The sequence below is a fragment of the Arachis hypogaea genome, chromosome 11, assembly GCF_003086295.3.
Source record: "Arachis hypogaea cultivar Tifrunner chromosome 11, arahy.Tifrunner.gnm2.J5K5, whole genome shotgun sequence".
Classification (NCBI taxonomy): domain Eukaryota; kingdom Viridiplantae; phylum Streptophyta; class Magnoliopsida; order Fabales; family Fabaceae; genus Arachis; species Arachis hypogaea.
The window spans coordinates 8,438,205-8,462,267 of record NC_092046.1 but is presented as its reverse complement, the minus strand read 5'-3'; the positions used below and the strand labels follow the sequence as shown (position 1 = coordinate 8,462,267).

General features: G+C 35.6%; 1 protein-coding gene across 2 annotated transcripts; it reads left to right on the top strand.

Moving 5' to 3' along the window:
* Positions 1-2,210: 2,210 nt before the first annotated feature.
* Positions 2,211-10,446, top strand: LOC112720138 (DEK domain-containing chromatin-associated protein 4). Of its 2 annotated transcripts, none has more exons than XM_025770966.3 (12): positions 2,211-2,443; positions 3,479-4,528; positions 4,705-4,726; positions 5,424-5,503; positions 5,751-5,810; positions 5,985-6,095; positions 6,259-6,339; positions 6,466-6,540; positions 7,390-7,846; positions 8,402-8,508; positions 9,531-9,561; positions 9,848-10,446. In XM_025770966.3, the coding sequence occupies exons 2-12, from the start codon at positions 3,569-3,571 to the stop codon at positions 10,003-10,005; spliced, it is 2,142 nt and encodes a 713-aa protein (XP_025626751.1). In that variant the 5' UTR covers positions 2,211-2,443; positions 3,479-3,568; the 3' UTR covers positions 10,006-10,446. The 2 variants fall into 2 exon arrangements, with proteins under 2 accessions (XP_025626751.1, XP_025626750.1); XM_025770965.3 differs by having other exon boundaries at positions 4,705-4,738.
* Positions 10,447-24,063: the final 13,617 nt, after the last annotated feature.

Genomic DNA, 24,063 nt, shown 5'->3' with positions numbered 1-24,063 from the left:
GATTTTCTAGTAATACTAAAAAGAACTTAGTGTGAAGCCATCGTCTCCCTTGTGCGATTTTTTTCCCAATATGTACTTACAATTAAAAATTATTATATATTTTTATACAAATGATATATAATAACGTAAAAAAAAATCATGGTTAAATTTGTAAATTCAATCATATTAGTTTTATTATTTTAAGAGTATATACCCATTTTGGTCCTCAAAGAATTTTAAACTGGACGCTTTAGTCCCCAACTAAAATTAATTAGTCGATTGGTCCCTAACAATTAACTCCGTCAGTCATTTAGGTCCTTTATTCCGTTAATTCTAACGGAGGACAAAATAGTCCCTAACAACTCTAACAGGGGACAAAATGGTCCCTGATCTCCTCGGTTCAGAAACGACACTGTTCTCTCCCAATTTCCATCATATCTCGCATAACACTAACAGTCTAACACTGTAACATCAAACTATATAATGCACACTCTATAAATTTAATGTTCACAAGAAAAAAAAATCCTCCACGGGTTGAGTTGCTGATGTGATTTGTAATTTTAGAAAGATTGAATACTAGAGATAGATTATGTAAGTTTAAGATTGTACCAGAAGCGGAATTCTTTTGTGTCTTATATAAGGATAGATTGGAGACGGTACATCACTTGCTTTTTCATGTGATCGTATATGGAAGTTGTGGGGATCAATCTTAGTAGATTGGAGTGTGATTTGGGTTTGGTCAGGAACCACCAAAGAATGCTTTGAGGTGTGGATGGATAGAAAGATAAAAAAAGATATGAAGAAAGTGTGGATGGTGTTATTTTTTTTTTGTAATATGGTGCACATGGAGATATAGAAATAACATTGTCTTTAATAATGGAGTGTTGGTATTAGAGAAGTTAAAGGAGGAAGTTGTAGAATGCACAAATCGATGGTGTCAAGATCGACAATACAGGAGTAATTGATGTACTTATGAGTATAAATATCAAGTCTAAGGAAAATAAGAAGACAAATGAAGTTGATTTTTGATGCATGATTTACTGATCTATGAAAAAGGCCAATAATTCTGCAGAGTAAAAATTGAAAGGAGAATGATCATGATTTGATGTTGTATAAGATCGGGTTCATCTTGAAGTGTCTTTGGAGGAGCTAAAATCATTATATTCTTTTGCTCACTGTTTGCTTTTTATGCTAGTTTTTATGTTTTCTTTGTAGTTATTGCTCTGTTTTTGTTACTATTTTTTTGGAACTACGCCCACTTTGTTTGGAATTGGGTGGAGATGTAATTATCTAAAAAAAAGAAAAAAAATCCTCAACTTGTTCTCAACCAATTTATACTCAGGAAACTAATGCCTATGTCTCTCAACTAGATGTCGTCTTCGATGGATCCCATGAATCCAGACAGCAAGTCATTTGTTAAGACTCCGAAAGAGAAGGAATGAATCACTCGGTGTCTATTTCAAATGAGAATTTGCATATGATGTCGAAGGAGAATCTTCTCATGATATCCTAATGTCCAACAATCTATGTTGCTTGCCGGAGAGTGGAGAAAGGTGTGCCCTTGGAATAGTTGTGGAACTTGGTCTTGAAGATGTTGTGGGCGTTGTCGGTGTTGGAGGTGATGTTATCAAAGACATGGAAGTGGATGCTTTTGGTGGATGAAGTACAGAGGAGGTGGATGTACTAGTCACAAAGATTTAGGAAGTATGTGGTCTATGACATATTGAGGTAGGTGCGACACGTGTGACAATTACACCATGGCTTAATCTTTGAGCTAAAGAGGAGGAAGGAAAAGATGGAAAAGAAGACTGTGAAGGTGAAGAAGGAGAGTATGAATGTTAGGATTATGCGAGATATGATGAAAATTGGAAAAGAACAGTGTCGTTTTCGAATAAAGGGGTCAGTGATTATTTTGTCCCTTGTTAGAGTTGTCAGGGATCATTTTGTCCCATTTTAGAGTTTTCAGGGACCATTTTGTCTTCCGTTAGAGTTGACGGAGCTAAGGACCTAAATGACTGACGGAGTTAATTGTTAGAGACCAATTGACTAATTAATTTTAGTTGGAGACTAAAGTGTCCAGTTTAAAATTCTTTGAGGACCAAAATGGGTATATACTCTTATTTTAATTTAAAAATAATTAAATACTCACTTTTTTTGTTCCATTTTAACTTATCCATCTATTCTACCACTTTTGATGATTCTAAAAACACAAGGAATTCCCAAGTCACGATCGTTGATCTTGCACGTACGTCACGAACACCCTATCTTAGCCGTCGGATCCGAATTTGAGCGATGCCAATATTCCTACGTGGGAGTTAACTGCTGTTTAAATCCGCATTTGAAGTCCGAACTATATATTGTCGGAAACAACTATCCACCTTCACTTACTGACAGTGGCACAGAGAGCGAGAGAGAGGGAGGAACAACATAAGCTCAATTCTGTTCTCTTCGAAGCTCTGAATCTGTAAGTTCCTGCGCATCCAATTTCCCTTCTAACGCACCGTTTTAGCTCTTTGATTTGCAAAGTTTGCTTGCGTCTTTATAATTTTCTAGCTTCAATTGTTGTGTAGGTTTTTTTTATTTGTTCTTTTGGGTGGGGTGGAATCTGAGGTGTGGAATATAGGGCTTTGAATTGGTTAATTGGGTTAGAAGACTGGGACTTGCTTGATTTGATCTGATTTGATTCTTTGAGTTGGATTAGAGAGAATAGGTTACCTCTATGGTGTAATTAAGAAGATTATGGTGTTTTGACTTTTTAAGTTTCTGACTGTGAGTGTGCTGTGCTGTTGAGAATATTGTTTCGTGTTGGACGATTTGGTTCTTGTTGAGTTTGTTAGGAGTTAATGCAAAATTGAATTTCCAAATTTGAATTTTTAATTATTGCTTCTTAATTGGTGATAGTTTAATTATTTCTCTTCCTCAGGTGGATAGTACTGTTTATCATGTTCACCCCTTTTTCTCGCTTTGCATGTGGGTCAAATTCCATTCATTTGTTGGTTTGCATGTGGGTCAAATTCCGTTCATTCATAGCTATTGAAGTATTGATTGGCATGAATTTTTAAATTTTTTTTGGGGGTGCATTTCTATTAAATGCTCGAACCACAAACTCAGATGAATCCAAAATTTAAATAATTTTTATGTGTAAATATTATAGTTTAAACAAAAAAAATTGTCGTTTACTGCATGAAATCTCTTTTTTGTTCTGGTTGGTGGGGTGCAACAACAGAAATATTTTGTTCAGTTCAACTTTGGTTAAATTTTAATCTGTTGCTTGTAATGCCTTTTCAATTGATCTCAACAAGGATATTAGCATTCAAAATTTACGAATATCATGTCAACAAGACAACCGTTTTCCACTAAAATCTTTAAAACAATTTGTATGAACATATACTATCATTCAATGGTCCATGTCATTCAGCATTTCTTATCTTTTTCCTTTTATGTCTTTTATTTGATTTTGTTGTTTGACATATTTAGAGTAATGATTTTCTTTTCCCAGGTTGTTGTCCATTTTAACAAAGTGCAGTCAAAAGTGTATTTATAAAGGAGTAGTTTTGTAGCATTCCTGTAATCTGTAAATAAGATCAGTATGGGTGAGGAAGAACCTGTGACTGAAGTTTCCAAAGCAGATTCAAATGGCAAGAGTTTGTTGGAGAAAACTTTAAATGAAGGGGCAGAAAATAAGGACTTGGGAACTGATGGAGGAAATGTCTTGGAGAATAATGGAGTAAAAAAGTTGAAAGGGGCTGAAATAAATGGAGCTAATGAAGAGAAGAGAGCTGATGGTGTGGAAGAGATTGAAGGAGATAAAAAAGTTGGTAGTGCAGAAGAAGCAAAAGATGACAAGAAAATTGAAGAAGCAAAGGATGACAAGAAAGTTGAAGATGTGAAAGAAGTAAAAAAGGACAAGAAAGATGATGATGTGGAAGAAGAAAACGAGGACAAGAAAGATGATGGTGCAGAAGTCAAAGAGGATAAGGAAGTTAACAGTGTCGAAGAAGTAAAGGAAAATAAGGAAGTTGTTAGTGTGGAAGAAGGAAAGGAGGATAAGGAAATTGATGGTGTGAAAGAAGTATCAGAGGTTAAGAAAGATGATGATGGACTTAAACCTGAGAATGAGAAAACAGATGCAGATGAGGTCAAGGAAAGTAAAGAAGAAAAGGAAAAGGTTGAAGCTGAAAAACCAGAAGTGGATGCAATGGAAGTAGATGGTAACACTAAAGACATGCAGGAGAGTGGGGAAAAGAAAGACAAGGAGAAAATCGAAGCAGAGCTGGACGGCAACAAGGAAGAGGAGGATGAGGATGTGGATAATGCTGGAAAGTCAAAAGAAGAAGACAAAGCTGAAGATAACAAGGATAATAAAGGATCGAAAAAGCGTTCGAGAGGGAAGGTCAATGGGGAGAAAGTGAAAGAGAAAAAGAAGGAATTGACGAAGATAGAGCCAAGGACTCCAACTGTTGATCGTCCTGTTCGAGAGAGGAAATCTGTTGAGAGGTTGGTAGCATCAATAGAGAAAGATGCAAACAAAGAATTCCACATCGAAAAGGTGATCATTTTCAATTCAATATTTAAAAGATGTTGCCACAATTGTGTCTTGTATTAAGGTGTTACTTGATCCCATTAGATGGCTCCACATGGTGAGAAAAGGAAAAGCTTTGTTTGTTGTAATTGTATATTTTTGTTTTAACCCAATCTGCTTACTCTCTCATTTTCGAATTGCAGGGTCGTGGCACACCTTTAAAAGGTATACCCAATGGTATGGTGCTCTCATTATGATTATATAACTGTTTTGTGAACCTTCAATGATAATGTATGACAAGGCTAAATGCTTAAATGCATTTTCCCCGATGTTGAGGAGTTTGCATCTTGAATCCTGCAGACATGCACAAGATAATTATTCAGACTTAAAAGTAGTCATTTTAGTGATGACTTGACAAGTCCATTAGCATGCACTGGGTTTTGTCTTATTAACTAGCTACATGAATTCTTTTCAATTCTAAACATTTTTTATAAAAAGGTTTATGTTCACTTCCTTTTCTGGTAAAAGAATTTTTTTACAACTGCATCTTCCGTTTCCCACACACAGTACCTTAAATGATGATAATAGCTGCATAAAGTTGAAAATATTCTAGCTTCTTTCTTCCAGTTTAAAAAGTTTTATGGCATGAGTTTAAGATAATTATAGTTGTTCCATGTTATTTAATGAGACAATATATCACTTGTAAACTTGGTCTATCAAAACTTAAGCACTTGAGATAATGGGTGAAGTGTAAATGGCCATAGTTGGGAGTAAGAGAAGAGTACCGTTTTCCATATCTAAGGTTAACCTAATATATTTATTTGATAATTTTGCCTTTGTTTGCCTGTGTTAAGTTTTGGATGATGTTTCTGCTTCTTCAATGCAGCTAATAACTTTTTGACTCTTGCATTTTCTGCTTCAGTGGCATTTAAATTATCTAGAAGGAAGACTGATGATACTTTCAAGTTGCTCCATACAATTCTCTTTGGAAGGAGAGGGAAGGTATGTTCTGCTTCATCAACTATCTTTGCTTTTCTGTTATAGTCGATTTATACACCATCACTTTTTGAATTTCTTGTGTTCAGTATTGTGCCATCTCTGTAAATTAAGATATAAGATATTACAGGGTGAGACTGTTAAAAGGCAAACGTTGTTAGGATGTCTAGGATTATGGAATTGGTGGGCGTCTCTCATGTTGTGATCCCCTGTGGTTCTGTTTTTGCCTTTTTTTTTTTTTTTTTTTTTGCAGGCAGTTCAAATCAAGAGTAATATATCAAGGTTTTCTGGTTTTGTGTGGCATGACAATGAGGTAACCACACCTAATACCCACCAAAAAAAAAAAACTTGTAACTTGCCACTGGTGATGTAACTGTTGCAGGGTTTATTGATTTGCTTGTCTTGTCGTCATTTCATTTACTGTTATATTTCTTTTTGCTCGAAGTCCTTATTCACCAAAGCTATAATCCAAATATTGTTGCTGCAGGAAAAGCATATGATCAAAGTTAAGGAAAAATTTGACAAGTGTAACAAAGAAAAACTACTGGAATTCTGTGATGTGCTTGACATAGCAATTGCCAAGGCAACAACAAGGAAGGTTTGTTGGCTTCTTGTAGAAAATGTTTTTCCTGCCACAACCTGTGTTTCGAGTGATTTCTCATCTTTTTGAAAATTTGAACTTAAATTCAATCTCATGTGGTTGATGCGTTAACATTAACATCTCTCTTGCATCTCATCCTATTAAACATATTCACATGCAGGAAGATATTATTTCCAAGTTGATTGACTTCTTAGTTGCTCCTCATGCAACCACAACTGTGCTACTTGCAGAAAAAGAAAAGGTTTACTTCAATTTCTTTTTTCCTTTTTTGTTTCTTAAATTTCTCCTTCATGATGGTTAGGTATTTTGGTTTTCCCTACATATTGTGTTTGATAGTTCATGTTATTTGTGTTTTATCTGTTATTAGGGAAGAAAGCGCAAGCGTGTTGTGAAACGAGGTACTTCAAGGTCTGGGATAACAACTTCAAGACGTTCTACTAAGGTACTTTCCCACCCCTGTAACGACAGGAATGAAATGTGACTTGGGCAACATGCTGTTAGTCATGAAGTACATTCCGAAGTTAATTTTTTTGGTAGATTATCAGTCTTGTGTGCCCTCAGACTATGTATGTTTGTATTGTTTCTGCTTGTTTTGCACTCTTAATTGGAGTAGTTAGCATATACATGGTTCACTATTATTGTCACTCCTCTCTTTAATTGTTTGAAGAAAATTGGGGTCACTTCCATTAAATTACATGTTATATTGTATTATAGTTCTGTTTATTTGATAACATTTATTAATTTAAATGATAGAAGTTTGAGCAGCTCATAGCGTTTCCACATGTGAATACCACACTTTTGTGTTGAGCGTATAAAGCTATATTACTTTAAAGGTCTGAGTTTTGTTGGGTTTGTAGTGTCATATTGACCTGGTCTGGTACCAGTATTTCTACACCATTACTTGCTTCATCAGTGCAAATTGTTGTTTGTGCTTTGTACTGTTATTAGGGTATTACATTTCATGTCAGTCTAGTTATATGTCATTCAATCTCTATTCTCTTTTCAAGAATGGATCTTGTATGTGAAGTATTCACATCATTAGGTTATGTGAATTTTGACCTTTGGTTCTGAAGGTGGGGCCAGAGAAGATTAATGGCAAGAGTGGATCAATAGTTAAAATTCACATGATCAGATCACATGAACATTTCGCATGAGAGTATATTCTCTCTCTTTCTTCTTTTCTGCCTATAATTTATAATTTTAAGAAAAGGTAAATTTGTCTTTGTATTTATTTAATTATTGCAGTCTCCTGCTTATATTTGGTTTTGTTCATTCTTTGCATATTATTAAGAGTCGGAAGAAAAATGAAGATTCTTCACCAGCAGAGGAAACAAGGAGTGACACAGAAAATGAGTCTGAGGATGAAGAGAAAGACAAAGAAAATGAGGAGGAGAATGAAAATGGTGTTCATGACAAATCTGAGGATGAAACGCCAGAGAAATCTGAAAGTGAGGATGAAAGTGATTCTGCAAGTGAATCTGAAGATGATAAAAAAAGGAAACAAAATTCAAAAGCGTCATCCACAAAGAAAGAATCTGCTACAAAAAGTAAAGCTGAGAGTGTTACAGTTACCAAAAAATCTCGGTCAACGCCAAAGAGGACACCTAAGAAATCATCAGCCACCACTACCAAGGTTGATGATGAGGGCGAAGAAAGTCCAAAGGTCTTTTCAAGAAAGAAGCAAAATGATAAGGCTGGAAAGCAGAAGACATCAACTCCATCCAAGTTTGCTTCCAAAGAGAAAACAGGTTGAGAAAACTGCTTCCCTGTTGTCATTATTAATCTCAATATATATCATGTGTATTGTGTTTTAGTGAAAAAATCATAGTTTTCACTTTAAGCATTGAGGGATTATTAGTTAGCATGTTAACTTTTCCTTTTACATTAACCTCAATAGATGTTTTCAATCAATAAAACTGATGGATGAGTATTATGTACACACTTTTTCATCCCTTGTGCTTTATGGAACATATTGCAAGAACTATTGAGAAGTTGAATCTAGCAGTATTAAATGCTGGATTTGAGCAGAACCACAGTGATCTAACTCTCCTACTTGTGTTATTTACTGAGAAATAGAAGAAAACAGTAAAAGGCTCGAAGACTTTTGAGAGGTCTGAATATCACGTAATTCCAGTTTTTTGCCCCAACTTTCTGAGATATTCCAACTGTATCCCTCATTCACCTCATATAGCTTTAACAACTCCACTCTCAATGCAACTCAGTATAGTTGGTTACGTGCATTTTCCCCACTTAATGTACTGCCATTATGTGGTTTTCTAATACATCTCTCTGTTGTATCACAGAAAAAGTTACCAAAGGAAAGGGCAAGAAGAATCAGAAAAAGATCCCCACTGATGATCAGCTGCGCAATTCAATTTGTGAAATTCTTAAAGAAGTTGATTTCAATACGGTATGCTGTCAGGACTAAAATATACTTATCCTATGGCTGGTTAATTTTCATAATTTTTTTAGATAATGCAATGATGAACAAGTTTTAGCTTTATCATTCTACTTCATAATAAGAGTAAACCACCAAAAATACTCGAGAGATCAAAACATCAAAAGTGCTTCTAAAAAAAATTAAAAACGTGAAAAATAACCGAATGTATATATTCTTAAAAAGGGGCTTTTTTGATGTGGTTTGTTGTAAGCATGATTAGTAAGAAAATGGAGACATTTTTATCCATGAAGTTTGGTGATTTTGCACCAAGTATTTTTTTTTTTTTTGTGGATTTTGGATTTTCTTTATTTATTTAATTTTTTTAACAGGAGACTTTTTTTAAATAAAAAATTGAAAGAAGAGGTCCAGAGATCAGATTTTGTTTAGATGTTTGCAACTTATAAAAAATGGTGTTCTTTTGGTTATTTTTGTTACGTTTTAAAATCTTTTGGAGGTGTTTTTGTTGTTTTTATCTTTCAAGGGTATTTTTGTTAGCAGCTAAATCCTTTTGGGGGCATTTTTGGTGATTTTACTCATAATAATGTATGTTTCTTAACTACGGCTGTTGTTAAAGTTTTCATAGACAGCTTGATACAAGACCCTAGGTTACAGCTTAGCATTTTCTGTCTTTGTTGTTGGGAACCAAATTCAGATCTTTCCACCAGTTTATGTATGGGTATTAATAGATTACAGTTAATAGATTACAGAATGACTCAGTAAGGTACCTTGGGATGGTATTGATGATTTAGTGTTGACTTGATCTTTTAAATTTGCAATATGGATGCTTGAATGTGTGCAGTTCATTCCTCTTGGTAGGCTGTAATGTGCAGTAGATTTCCTTCACCTTAAACCTTGTACTGCTTTTGACGTTGTGTGGCCAGTTTTGTTATTATTTGTTGTTCATTATTTTATCCTTGAAAAACTCAATAATTCATCTAATATTGGCTGAAGATTTTTGTTTACCAATATTAAATATTAGTTTCTCTCTGCAGGCCACATTTACTGATATTCTGAAGCAACTAGGTACGTCTTTTAATATTAACTCTCTTTTCACTGGTTCAACAGTCATTTAGTGCAAATTTATGCCTTTAAATAACTAATTCTGCTTTTGTTTGTGCCTCATGAGTTCACTTAATTACTGATATTTTGGTTGTTCCCCCTTGAATAATCTGGCATCTAATTTTAAAGTGCTACAAGTTGCATAATGTTCAAATACATACAGAAAGGAAATGGTAGAACTTTGCATTCAGGAAAAGATAAGAACCTAAATAAACTTTAGGTGCCTCTGACAAACTTGTTCATTTTTCAGCCACACGTTTTGATTTGGATCTCACACCGAGAAAGGCATCTATAAAGATCATGATTCAAGAGGAGCTGACAAAGCTAGCTGATGAAGCAGACGAAGAAGATGAAGAGGATGCTGAGAAAGGGGAAACCCAACCTACTGGCCAGGAAGTTGAAATCTGAGTAAGGATTAGCCTTGACTTCTTGGAGATAGGTTTAGCAATGTATACTTTTAACCCCCATCACGCTACATAAGTACACTTTGCCTTTTGCCAAGTAAAAGTGGCTGTAACTTATTCTTGGCATCCATGGAATCACAAAAGGAGGAGAAACTAGTATTTGTGAAAATTTAGTAGAAACATTTGGTGGCTGCCAGTGAGCAACCCTTTGTGTACGCAACAGAATCTGTAGGGTTTTAGTACTATCCGTGAATATTTACTGACCAAACATTAGCTTCAACAGTCTGTGTAGTTCAATAAACACTTAGACCTGTGAAGCTGTCACCTTTCTGTGCATGATAAACTTTTGCTGCTGTTGGGTTATTCCCCTCGCTACTCTTCTGCTTTTACTTTATGTCATCTTATTTAAGGGAAAGTTCAATTAACTCCTCTGAACTTTGATTTAGATGCACTTGTCTGTAGTTTGTTCATTCTTCTATTCATTGATTATTTTTGTGTTAACTTGATATATTATTTAATGAAGAAATAAATATACAAGCAGTGTGTCTGGGGTTTTGTTTTTTGTTTGTTGTTTTTTCTTTCTTTTCGTCTGCTCAGCTGATCCATCTATTTTTGAAGTAATTTTAGTTAAAATAAATACCTATTATATTTTAAAAGGTGTTCAGAATTTTTTGTTATCCTCTAATTCTCTATTTTCATCTCCATCAAAACTCCAACCACCCCCCCCCTTTTGCACCATACCGTACCATACCAGCTCTTTCCTAGCAATTCCATCGAAGACCACTGACTTCTCTTTTCATTGAGTTTCAGTTTCTGTTCAACCCAGCTCAAATATTTGTGTTGCTTCAATCCATATCACCACCTCCACTTCCCGTAACCACCGTTCTTGTTAAATGGTTTACGTTCTTACTTTGTTGAGTAAAAATTCAATTCAATTCTTGTCAAAAACAAAGACTTTTTGGCCTTCAAATTTTTTTATTTTAAGACAATATGATTTTCTGTTGAAAAAATTTGTTAAATTTTAGGATAATATGATTTTTCTGTTGAAAAAATTTGTTAAATAGTAACAAAAGTTATTTTTAAATTTTTGTAAATTATTAATAAGTTTATTTTTGAAAAATTCATTCACTGGTGGTAGTTAAGTGAAGAAAAAAGTAATTATAGTACTAGTACGGAGACCTTTTAAAGGAAAAAAATAGTATCGAACAAGAACAAGAAATGAAATAAGATAATATTAATGATGATATTTATATTGGTGATGATGATAGTAGAGGAGATAATGATGGTAATAAAGTATGATTTGACAATAGAAATAGTAGAGGTAGAAGTGAGAATGATGAGAATGACAAAGGTGGTCGTAGAAGTGATCAAAGTTGGTTATATTGGTGAAAAAAATTTTGTGGGGTTTAAAATTCTACAAATTATAAATAAAATTTTCACAAATTTTTTTTTTTGTTACTATTTAAGTTGAGAGGCGAAGTTCCTTTTTTTTTTGGACAAAGACGTCTTATCCTGAGTAAATCCTTAAAATGGCCCCCCAGATTGGGACCGTGCACCAATGTTACCATTCAGTTTCTAAATGCTCTAAATGCACCCTCCAATTTGAGCTTCGTGCGAAATCTTAGTCTTTTCACCCAATTCCGGCATGACTCAGTAGCCGGAGCACTGAGCTGGCGGTTCCAACGAAGCCACTACCCTTCTCTCTTCTTCCAATCCTCCTTCCCTTTCTCCCTTCCTCAAGCATTGTAGCCCTTTCCTTCTCTCAGTTCACCAGCCTTCAGACCTCAGAACCACCACCGTAACCCTTTCTCTTTTCTTCTTCCTCTCTTCTTTTCTCTTCTCCTTTTTCCATTGGCCTAAAGCTGAACCACCACCGCGAGCCACCATAGCCTCCACCATCTGTGACCACCGCATCCAACCTCCTCCCTCTACCCTCTCCTTCCCCGTCAGGTCCAGAGACATCGAACTTTCTTCTTGGCGAACCACCTCCATCGGGCCCAAGCTTACTGTCGCCGCCAATCAGCCATCTTCATCACCCTCTTCCACGCACCGAACCCTAGCCCTATCGCAGCTTCCAGCATCTCCATCGCCACCACCATCACCTCCGGCCTTTACCTAGCGTCGCCACATCTTCCTCCCCCATTTCCTCTTCTCAGCTAAAGAGTCGGGTACCTTCATCTTTGTTCCTCATCACCGAACTACTGCTATCGCAATAGCCGCTGCAACCACTACTCTGCCGGTGTCCTCCCCTCGTCTGCTTCTCCTTGTCATTTCCATCACCCACGATGACTAACCCTCCTCTCCTTCCTCACGTTTCAGTTTGCCTTCTTTCCCTATCTGACCACCCCAACTTTCCCTATTAGTTTAGGTTTATTTAGAATTTAGTTTTAATTTTCACCAGTTTTAGGCTTAGTTTAGTTTGATTTTTTGTTTTAATTGATTTTAGGTGGTTATGATAGGTTAATTTAGTTTGTTGGATTCTGCTTGTTGCTGAAAGTGTATGGAAATATTCTCCAAGCAACCGTTCTGATTCATCCACCCCCTCCAATGGACAGAGGAGAAGAGAAAAGAAGAGAGGAAGAAGAAAAGAGAAAGGGTTGCGACAGTGGTTTTGAGGTAGTGATCTGAAGGCTGGTGAAATAAGAGAAGGAAATGGCTACAATGCTTGAGGAAGGGAGAAAGGAAAAGGAGGATTGGAAGAAGAGAGAAGGGTAGTGGCTCTGTTGGGAGAAGAGGAGGAACGATGGTGATGATGGAGGGTGATGAAGCCTACGTGGAGGTGGAACCGCCAGCTCAGCACTCCGGCTGCTGAGTCATGCCGGAATTGGGTGGAAGGACCAAGATTTCGCACGGAGCTCAAATTGGAGGGTGCATTTAAAGCATTTAGAAACTGAGGGGCAACATTGGTGCACGGGCCCAATTTGAGAGACCATTTTGGGAATTTACTCGTCTTATCCTTTATGAAAATAGAGAATGACTGAGTTAGGTCTTTACTCTACTTTATTTATTATTCCCTTGGCTCCTTTTGATGCATTGTTTTGGGGCATAGAACTTTTTCAATTTTTCATGTGCCAAGTTTTTGTTGACATATAGATTTAAAAATAAATTATTAAAATAGTATTCAAAAATTCATATAGCTAACAAAAATAATTTTGAACGATAAGAATAAAAAAAATAAGTTTTCGAATAATTTAAAAACATGATAAAAATAAAAAATATTATATTATTTTTATAAGTGGTAAATAACATTTGTATTTAATACATAATTTGTCTATTTGATTTAAATTTTTGTGTACACATTTGGATAATTAATTTAAAATGTGCATATAAAAATTGGAACAAAATTCAACTTATAGATTTTTTAAAATTTTTTTTAAAGCATTCCAATGATTAAAAGATAAAGTTAACTACTAATTCGGTATTTAAAAGATTTTGTCGCTTACAAAAAAGTTTCTAAAAGATGTTATCGACCTAAATGTCCCAAAAATATTTAAAAATATAACAAAAAGAATTAATAAATATTATAATTTTTGTAAATAATAAAAAAAATTATATTTAGCAAAATTTTATATTAAAAAATATTTACTTTGTGTAAAGTCACCAAATTTTAAATAAAAATGTTTCATTGACTTCAAATTAAGAGCAAATCAGATAGGATATGAATACTTCATTGGTGTCATTTTGTCCCAATTTACAGTTAAAAGGTTTTCCTAATAATATTTGTTACCAAAATATATACTTTTTTACATACTTGTCTAATTTTACATTCTTCTATTTGAATTCTAAAATATTATTATAATATAAGCCTTATGAATCTTATAATGGTGATTCTTTGACATGACAAGATTAGTATAATTGTTAACCCAAATAAAATTATTGATACTGCAAGCATAAACTTTAATATCACTCAATCAGTTCGATGATAAGATAAATAAGTTATTTACTTAAAAATAAGGGCAAAGCAAATTAATAAACTCTTTAAATCATAAAATTACATAGATCTCCTAAAATAAAAAACGTTACGTGTATGTTCTCATAGATATTTTTATATAAATCGAATTGATTAAAATTGACTTAGCCATTATAGTAGTAAATCGAATCAATTAAATTCGAACTATTAAGATTTTGTATAGATCGAATGAACTATATTCGATTTAGTTAATTTTAAAGTCCATCCATAGTAAATCGAAACTATTAGTTTCGAATTACACACAGTTTTTTACTTAGTAATTCGAATTAAGTGAATTCGAATTAAGCACTAGTAAATCAAATGAACTTATTTTGATTTACATTGAACGAAATCTAGTAGTAAATCGAATTCACTAGCTTCGATTTAATGTTTATATACCTATATAAAGAATTCGAATCCACTTGCTTCGAATTACATTTCACCAAACCCCACCGCCCAAAAATGAATTCCAGAAAAAGTTTACGCCCAAAAAATCGTAGGATTGAAACTGTGGAAATGAAAGACGACCCGAACCATATCTATCGGTTAGATGGCGTCGCCTATATTACTGGTTCCATCCATGAAGAGGTTTGTTTTTTGAAATTGAATATCTGTAAAAAATAAGTAATAGTCTGTGATGTTAAGTCGCTTAGAATTTTGTTATATGCGCTACTGAAATTTTTAAACTACAAATAGTATTTAGAGTAGTGGTTTAGTGTTTTGCTAGAATTTTAAAAGTACAAATATACGGTGGAATAGTTATTAACAATACTTAATTAAAATAGTGATTAACTAGATTAGAAATTTTTTAGAAGTCTAGGTAAATCTAATTTAGGATTTTAATGTTAAATTAAATATGCAGTAGAAGTTTGGCAAAGATGTAAATTAGTTTAATTTTTATATTTAATATAATTCCTAAATATTAGGTTAACAAGCCAGTAATTTAGTTTATTTTTAATTTATTAAAAATTAATTTAGTTTGGGTTGTTTAAAATTTTTATTAATTTAATTTAGTTTAATTTATCTAAAATTAATGTAATTTAATCCATAAATGTTAATGATTAAATTAATGCAATTTAATTTAGTTTAATTTTATACTCTATACTTTAGTGTAATCGAATTTTGTTGAATGCAATTTAATTAACTTATTGAATGTTAGGTAGACTATGTCCTAGGATGCAACATAATTTACATTAAAGTTTATTCATAGTAGAGTTATCTGTTTTAGGTGATTTTTGGTATAACTCGAATATGATTTTGTTAAAGGGTCTGCATTATTTAATGGTCTTTTGGTGAATTAGTTTGTTACTTGTAATGGTTCTAAAATTTTTTTTTATCGTGCTGCAGCCACATCGATGTATCACCAGCATGAGAAGGTAGCATGGTATGTTTCTGGATGACAGGATCATACCACACCTGCAGATGGCCGGCTTAGCTCACCTTGCGAGACTCAATGACCACTGGTTTAGGTTGGATGAGCCACTGGTTAGTGCATTTGTGGAGCGGTGACAGCTCGGGACTCATACTTTTCATATGTCATTCGGGGAGTGCAAGATCACGCTTCAGGATGTTGCGTACCATTTAGGCCTTCCCATCGACGGACATTATGTCAGCGGATGCCTGACGAATTTCCAGCGGTTCATTGATGGCGAGCATCTTGCATGGAGTTGGTTCCAGGAGTTGTTGGGTGTGTTGCCTCCGAGGGACTGCATCGACAAGTTCACGGTGAAGTCCACTTGGATGCAGGAGACGTTCAGTCACCTTCCTCATGACGTAGAGGAGGAGACAGTTAGGAGGTACATGAGTGACATCAGATGGATAGGGTGCTACCACAACTTGGTGGAGTACAGCATTGCCCACAGGCCGCACTCGAACATTGATTTTTTGATGTCGAAGGATGGCAAAGGCAGGGTCCGATGGTTTCCGGACACTCTACAAAGTTGGCACGAACATTGGACCAGGTGTCAGATGTTCCTGACGGACATCGAGTGCAGCAGAGATGTCATGTTGGTACACGAGCCAGTGATTGTGATTGGAGGTTGCTCGATGATGTGATTGATGCCATAGAGGGGGAGGGGTCGAGGTCGTCGACGAGGTAGAGGGAGCAGTCGAGAGGGAGAGATGGGTTGACATTGAGGTAGAGGTCGACGTATTATGAGAGGCGAGTATAAGGTGGTGATGTTGGGGATGATGGTGGGGATTGTAACACCTTACCACACAGAGCTTTATGAATAAGTCGTAAAACAGAAGTGGTGAGGTATTACGACATCTAAAATAAAATATACATACATAATATACTTGAAGGAATATAATATTCGAGGAGTCTTGAATGGTGGTTAAGTAAAAAATTGCGAAAAGAAAAGCGCATTACACTCAAAGACGTAAAACCGGAAAAAAGATAAGGGTAAGACATGAGTATATATAAAGAGTCGAGTACCAAAATACAGAATATCAGGCTCCAGACGCAACTTACGAATCTAAGGTTGGCCGGAGTATAAATACATACATGAGCATAAGTATATATCCCAAAATAACCCAACATGCATAAAGAAAACACCTAGTTCTCCAAAAAGCCTCTAAGAGGATTAAACATCATTTATTTATATATATACATAGGAGAATCTATGAATAAAAAATACATAATAGATAACTCCAAAAATATAATTTCTCAATTTCGCTTGCCAGAGAAACTTCCAGATGCTCACTGAGGCACATCTTGACCTGCATCTGAAAACAACAACATAGATATGGAATATGAACCGGAGGTTCTCAGCATAGTAATGGTGTCCACATACATAATATATAAGGTCCCAGAAAAGTCAGAGGCGATCCTAGGACTCCAACACTCAGATTTAAATCTTAAAATTTATAAATGGAGAACCATAAACAGGGTAGGTTATCTAAGATTCTTGTTTCTAATTCCTTTCTAACTTAAGCCATAATTTCTGCCTTCCTCCAATCCTCCAAAACTCCGGTGCACAACAAGCAATACAGACAAAGCAAACACAAGTAGGATACAGATACAGTAGATAGCAAATATAGAAGGTAAGCATAATATTCACATAGGCAAGCCCAATTAATGCACAATCAAATAAAATACAGATATGCATATGATGTATGTTTGCCCTAAGACTGATGAGTCTCATCTGTCGGTTATAAAGCCAACCCAACATATTTGGTAGCTAACCCGAATATCATTCTCTTAAAAACTGGTGAGCGATACAGCACCACGATCTTCACCATCTGCGGGCGGTAAACCACCTCGATCCCCACAGACATTTTCAATTGGAAAATAGCACACACGTGGGCGGTAAATAACCACGATCCCTACAAAATAATTTCTTATCAAATCTGATAGGCGGTAAATAAACACAATCCCCACAAAACAATTCTATATCAAATTCATTCTCATCATCATTCAATTCATTCAATAATTATCATCATCACACCTCCCATTCCGTTCATCAATAATTCACACTGAAAATATAATTCTCTTCTTAACTAAATAAAACTCAAAACATAATACTTTTCTTGATAAACTGAAACTCCAACATAATACTTTTCTTAATAGATCAAGTTCCAAAACATAATGCATTTCTTTTCATTATAAATCGAAGTCAAATAATATAATTTTTTTTATCTATATTTGTCTAAATAATACTTCAAACCAAATCTTCAATTTTTATAAAAATTTCAACAGTATCTCCTTTAAAATTTGGACTTTGCCACCCTTCTTGGGTCCCAACAAAACCACCTTTCAAACCCTTTTCAAATTATTTTCAATAAGCCAAACCAATTCCAATATCAAAATTATTTCAACTCTCAATTCATTCATTATTCAGTAAACACATAACTCAATCTTTCATCATATACATAACTCAACCAATCCTCAATCTTTCATCATAAATACTCACATTCATCAATAATCATTCATCAACTCCCATCAACAACTTTAATTAACACAATTCCTACAACCAACTCAACAAAATTATCATTCATCAGCTCATTCCCAATATAATTTCAAATTTCCATCAATGTTACTAGCATTAATATATTTCCACATTTCCAACCTATCCTGTGGTTATCTAGCCTATATTTTCACAAAACATTATATATTATCTATGAGAAACCAAAATCATACCTTGGTCGATTCCTCCCTAAACTCGGAACACCTCAAAAACTTTTTCTTTCACAAGCTCCAAGCTTCCAAACATCAATTCCTCAAGTTTAATCACCCGGATTTCGTTTTAGACCGCCCAATTGAACTCCAAATCAACAAGAACATAATCTAATTCACACAATATCACTATAATCATTATAAGGTTCACTCATTCAATAATTCACAAGGGTTCAATAGCTTCTTACCTTATCCATGGATTAAATGGACAAAGTCCAATACTATCCACGAGAATTCGACCCTAGAAAATCAAAACCACATAATATCTCAAAATCAAAACCTAAAATTTCGAAATTAGGGAAGAGTGGATGAGTAAAAAATTGATAGATTCTTACCAAATTGATTCATGGGTTTTGTAGAGAATTTCAAGATGAGCACGTGGCCGCTGATGGCTCGTTAATCGGAGCTCTGAATTGAAAGTTATGAACGACGGAAGCTAACGGTGAATATCGTTTCCGTTTCCTCCAAAACCCGCGTACTTCATGTTTTAAGAATGGGAAGAAGAGAGAAGCTCTTAAGGGAGGTGAAAATGGGTTGGACCTTGGGCTTGGTTTGGATTCAGTCTAACCGGTTTGGCCTGTTGGTCCGTTTGTTGGCCAAAACCTTTAAAATTAGTGTCAAAATTCGTATTTTAATTATTTCCTCCATTCTAAACTATTAAATTTAATTTTCTAATTTCTTTAAATAATAATTAATTTATTAGCTAATTATTTATTAATTTCGCGAATTTTATATCCTACCTACCTAATTGGAAATTTTGTCCCTAAAATTCAAGTTCAGTTACCTGATAAAAGTTATGCATAGTCACTTCTCATTCCGGATTTCAAGCTCTCAAGTGTGTTCCTCAATTCCAGATCGACTCCAAGAGACCTTTACTAATGGTACTACTCTTCCGCGTAGTCACTCAACACTGGTTTTGTTCATTCTAACCGAAAGTACTTGAAACGTTAAATCTTCTTCTAATTGAACTGATACGGTAGTAAAACTATTTGATATGTCGCCGGCCACCAACCCGTCTTAATACTTCAAACGGCTCGATATACCTCGGTTTCATCCCTTTAGTCTTGATTGCCCCTCGATTCCAACCTATTGAAGCAACCTCGAAGAATGCGTAACTTCTTTCCTTAAACTATCTAGTATTCTCTCCCGGTCCGCATAACTTTCTTATCGGCTTTGAAGCTCAACTTGAATTCGCTTAGTTTTTCTCCGTTGTCTTGGCTTTCGATTTAGGACCTAGGACGCTTGAGCTTCAAAGAAATAGATTTCCCTATAACCTGTCAAACGTTGAGTTATGTGCACCGCTACTTCATCTTTCGTGATATATCTTAGTAACTTTAAGGTGAATCAAAGGTTCGCTCATGTGTGCTTTGGACAATAGTTTACGTGTCTACTTTCGACATTCGGCACACTAAGTCTTTTTTTATACATTTAAATTCCATTCTTGTTTTCTATTGTTCTCTTCTTGATTCCCTTACCCAACAAGCTTCGATATTCTTGGTAGCTCCTTATCCTCTTACTGCGCTCTACGAATCCTAGCCTCACAATTGTCTAACATTTGCAATTGATCTAGTCTGACACCTCCATTCACTTTTTCATCTTCCAACCTAATATTCAAAACTTACTTAATGGTTCATTCTCCTTAATTGTCCTCCAAATAATACTCAAAGACTTCCTGCTCAGGGCATCCACCAATATATCATAACATTGCATCTGCATGTCTCCTAAGCCCTTTGGAAATATATCGTAGTAAGCCTTAAACGGTTCGTCAGGTTCAGGTAATCGCGAGTACTGGCGTTGTAGTTAATTCCTTTCTCTCATGGTTCGAAAGCTTCATTCGCATTCAGGCATCCATACAAACGGTGTATCCTTACGGTTCAATCTGCGAAAATTAAACTTCAAAATTCCCCATGATCCTGCACACTCTTAAGCTTCATCTTCTGCGTCCACCAATCATGTTCTAAGGAACTAAAGCTCCGAGGGTTTTATCTAAGAATTGTGCGCGATATAAAATCAAGCTTGAGTTGATTTCCGAAAAGATTCTAAGCTCAAAAGACGAGCGAACAACCCAAACGGTGTTCGCAAGAAATCATAAGGATGGCTTGTGTTCTGATTAAACAAAGTTGTAGAAAATTTTTACGAAATGCACAGGATAAGAATTAAGATGTTTCTCAAAGAAGGAAGCCAAATTGAACACTCTGATTAGAAAGAAGCAAGGCATATTGAATTAAGTAAGTCTCCGTCGATTTTGAAGAAACACAAGTTCACGGAGAAAAGCAATTCAACTGCAACTTCAAGAATCGCATGGTTGTACCAAAACAAAATTAGGCTCACCTTGGAAGGTACAAAGTTCATGCACGATTACGTGAGAGTAAGAAATAAAATTGGGGAGACAATTAAATCTTTTGCAAACAAAGAATTCGAGACAAAACCTCGAGCAAGTTATAAGGGAAAAAGAATCGATCGGGTCACGAAGGTCCATGAATACTAATCCTATTGCACAATCAATCTCTCTCCATTATAGCTCACTATCATAGAATTCAAACACTACCCCTTGCGACCATCATCTTTTTTAGACCCTTCGGACATAAATCGATTTGTATATTCAAAGTAATCCAGCAACATGTGTTGCATTGATAACCAGTCCAATCCTATCAGCGGCAAGCAAGAAGAAACCTCGAGTCTAAGTATTAAAAGTTGAGAAGTTGGTATATGCACACTAGAGTCACAACTAAGTCTTAACACTTTCAGCTCTAAATCCTCACCTCCGTCATACACTATGTCTAAATGCGACACTTCCAATATCATATAATGCAATTAGAATTCTATTAACATTTTTCAGGATTACCTCCACCTTGTGGTCACGATTGATCGGCGTTCTGAGCCTTTCTCCGGGAGCAATTTCTAGAGATATGACCCGGCACCCCGCACTAATAACACATACCTAAACACTTTCGTCACAGCCTATTCCCATGAAAACTTTTGCACCTTTGGCACCTTCCATCCTCCGGGTAGGGCACCACTTGCTTCCTTTTATCATTCCCCTGGTGACTGTCACTCCTTTTGAACTTTTGGCCCCTCGGTGTGAAATTCTGGTTATGTGGTCCCTTCGACGGAACTCCCAGCTTTCACCCCTGCCACAACAGCCTTCTTTAAATATTCTTCCACGACCCTGCTCTTGTTTACCAAGTCTGAGAAAACTCTGATTTCCATCGAGCCCACAGAACTCAACATATCAATTCAAAGTCCTCCTTCGTATTTGATGCACTTTTACTCCTCAAAGTCTCCTGGAGCTCCCTGACAAATCCTAAAAAATCGGCACAATTCCTCAAACTTGTTCGTGTATTCAACGATCGACATCTGACCTTGTTTCAATTGCAGAAGTTCAAGCTCCATAGCTGTTTTGACCGAGTTGGGGAAATATTTCTTATAAAATTCAGTTCGGAATGCATCTCAGGATATAGCAGCATCACCCTACTGCAAAAGGCGTCGCGTCCCTTGCCACCAATATTGGGCTTCACCCGCTAACTGATAAGTTACAAACTCAACACGTTGATCTTCAGGGACTTGCTATGCTTGTAAAGCCCGCTCGATTGCTTGAAACCAGTTGTCCGCCTCAGTGGGGTTCGTGGTTCCTCCGAAGATTGGTCCGTTATCCCCATTAGCGCCATTCCCATTTCCAGCTTGATTCCCTAGCGCTTCGGCTGTTGCCTGCATAGCCGCAACCATATTTTCCAGGACAGCCATAAAGTTCACAGGGTCGTTTCCCATTGTTTCAGGGTCTGCAGTACCTATTCTACCTCTGCCTCGCCTGCGACCGCGTCCACGATCCTCACAAAATAATTTCTTATCAAATCTGGTGGGTGATAAATAACCACGATCCCCACAAAATAATTTTCTTTAAAATCTGATGGGTGGTAAAAAACCACAGTCTCCACAAAACAATTCCATATCAAATTCATTCTCATCATCATTCAGTTCATTCAACAATTATCATTATCACACCTCTCATTCCGTTCATCAATAATTCACACTCAAAGCATGATTCTCTTCTTAACTAAATAAAACTCAAAACATAATACTTTTCTTGATAAATTGAAACTCCAACATAATACTTTTTTTAATAGATCAAGTTCCAAAACATAATGCATTTCTTTTCTTTATAAATCGAAGTCAAATAATATAATTCTTTTATCCATATTTGTCTAAATAATACTTCAAACTAAATCTCCAATTTTTATAAAAATTTTGGCAGCATCTCCTTTAAATTCGGACTTTGCCACCCTTCTCAGGTACCAACCAAACCACCTTTCAAACCTTTTTCAAATTATTTCCAATAAGCCAAACCAATTCCAATATCAAAATCATTTCCAACTCTCAATTCATTCATTATCCAATATATATATATACATAACTCAATCAATCCTCAATCTTTCATCATCAATACTCACATTCATCAATAATTATTCATCAACTCCCATCAACAACTTTAATTAACACAATTCCTATAACCAACTCAACAAAATCATCATTCATAAACTCATTCGCAATATAATTTCACATTTCCATCAAGGTTACTAGCATTAACATATTCCCACATTTCTAACCTATCCTATGGTCATCTAGCCTATGTTTTCAGAAAATATTATATATTATCTACAAGAAACCAAAATCATACCTTGGCCGATTTCTTCCCAAGCTTGGAACACTTCAAAAACCTCTCCTTTCACAAGTTTTAAGCTTTTAAACATCAATTTCTCAAGTTTAATCACCCGGATTTCGTTCCAAACCATCCAATCGAATGCCAAATCAACAAGAACACAGTCTAATTCACACAATATCACTATAATCATCATAGGATTCACTAATTCAATAATTCACAAGGGTTCAACAGTTTCTTACCTTACCCATGGATGAAATGGACAAAGGCAACACTATCCACGAGCTAATTTGACCTTAGAACATCAAAACCACATAATCTCTCAAAATTAAGCTTAAATTTTGAAATTAGGGAAGAGTGGCTGAGTAAGAAATTGTTATATTCTTACTAAATTAATTGTGGATTTTGTAGAGAATTTCGAGACAAACACGTGGTCATTGACAGTTCGTCAATCGGAGTTCCAGATTGAAAGTTATGAACGACAGAAATTAACGGTGAATATCATTTCCGTTTCCCCCACCTGCGTACTTCATGTTTTAAGAACGGGAAGAATAAAGAAGCTCTTAAGGGAGGTGAAAAAGGGTTGGACCTTGAGTCCGGTCCAACCGGTTCGGTTTGTTAGCCTGTTTTTAGGTCAAAATTTTTAAAATTAGTGTCAAAATTTGTATTTTAATTATTTCTTCCATTCTAAACTATTAAATTTAATTTTCTATTTTTTTTAAATAATAATTAATTTATTCACTAATTATTTACTAATTTCGCAGATTTTACAGGTATGACAGCAGTGGAGGTGATGATGAGGGTGGACCTGGAGGTGGTGGCGGAGGCGATGATAGTGGGGGCGGTGGAGGTGATTTAGGGTTTGGATCTGATGCCGATGGAGGTCATGGGATTTATGGAGGTGGTGGTGGAGATCACGAGAATGCCCGACTGAGAAGTGACGTATTGCCATAAATGAGACAAGAAAAAAGACAATGACTCCGCATGTTCTCCCTCCACTAGGACAAATGCAATAGGAACGATATTATAATTTCCATCCTGAGCTATCGCAACCAACAAAGTTTTCCCATATTTGCCATACAAGTAGATCCCGTCAATACTGGCCAACGACTTACAATACTTGAATTCCTTAATGCATGGTGGAAATAACCATCAAAGTTAGTGAAAAATTGTTAACTCTCGTCAACCTGGCCTCCAACTCACACAGAACTCGTCTTTAGAACTGCGACACTGTCTGTCATTGTTATCTGCACACCAAGCACCTATCTTGGGAGCTCAT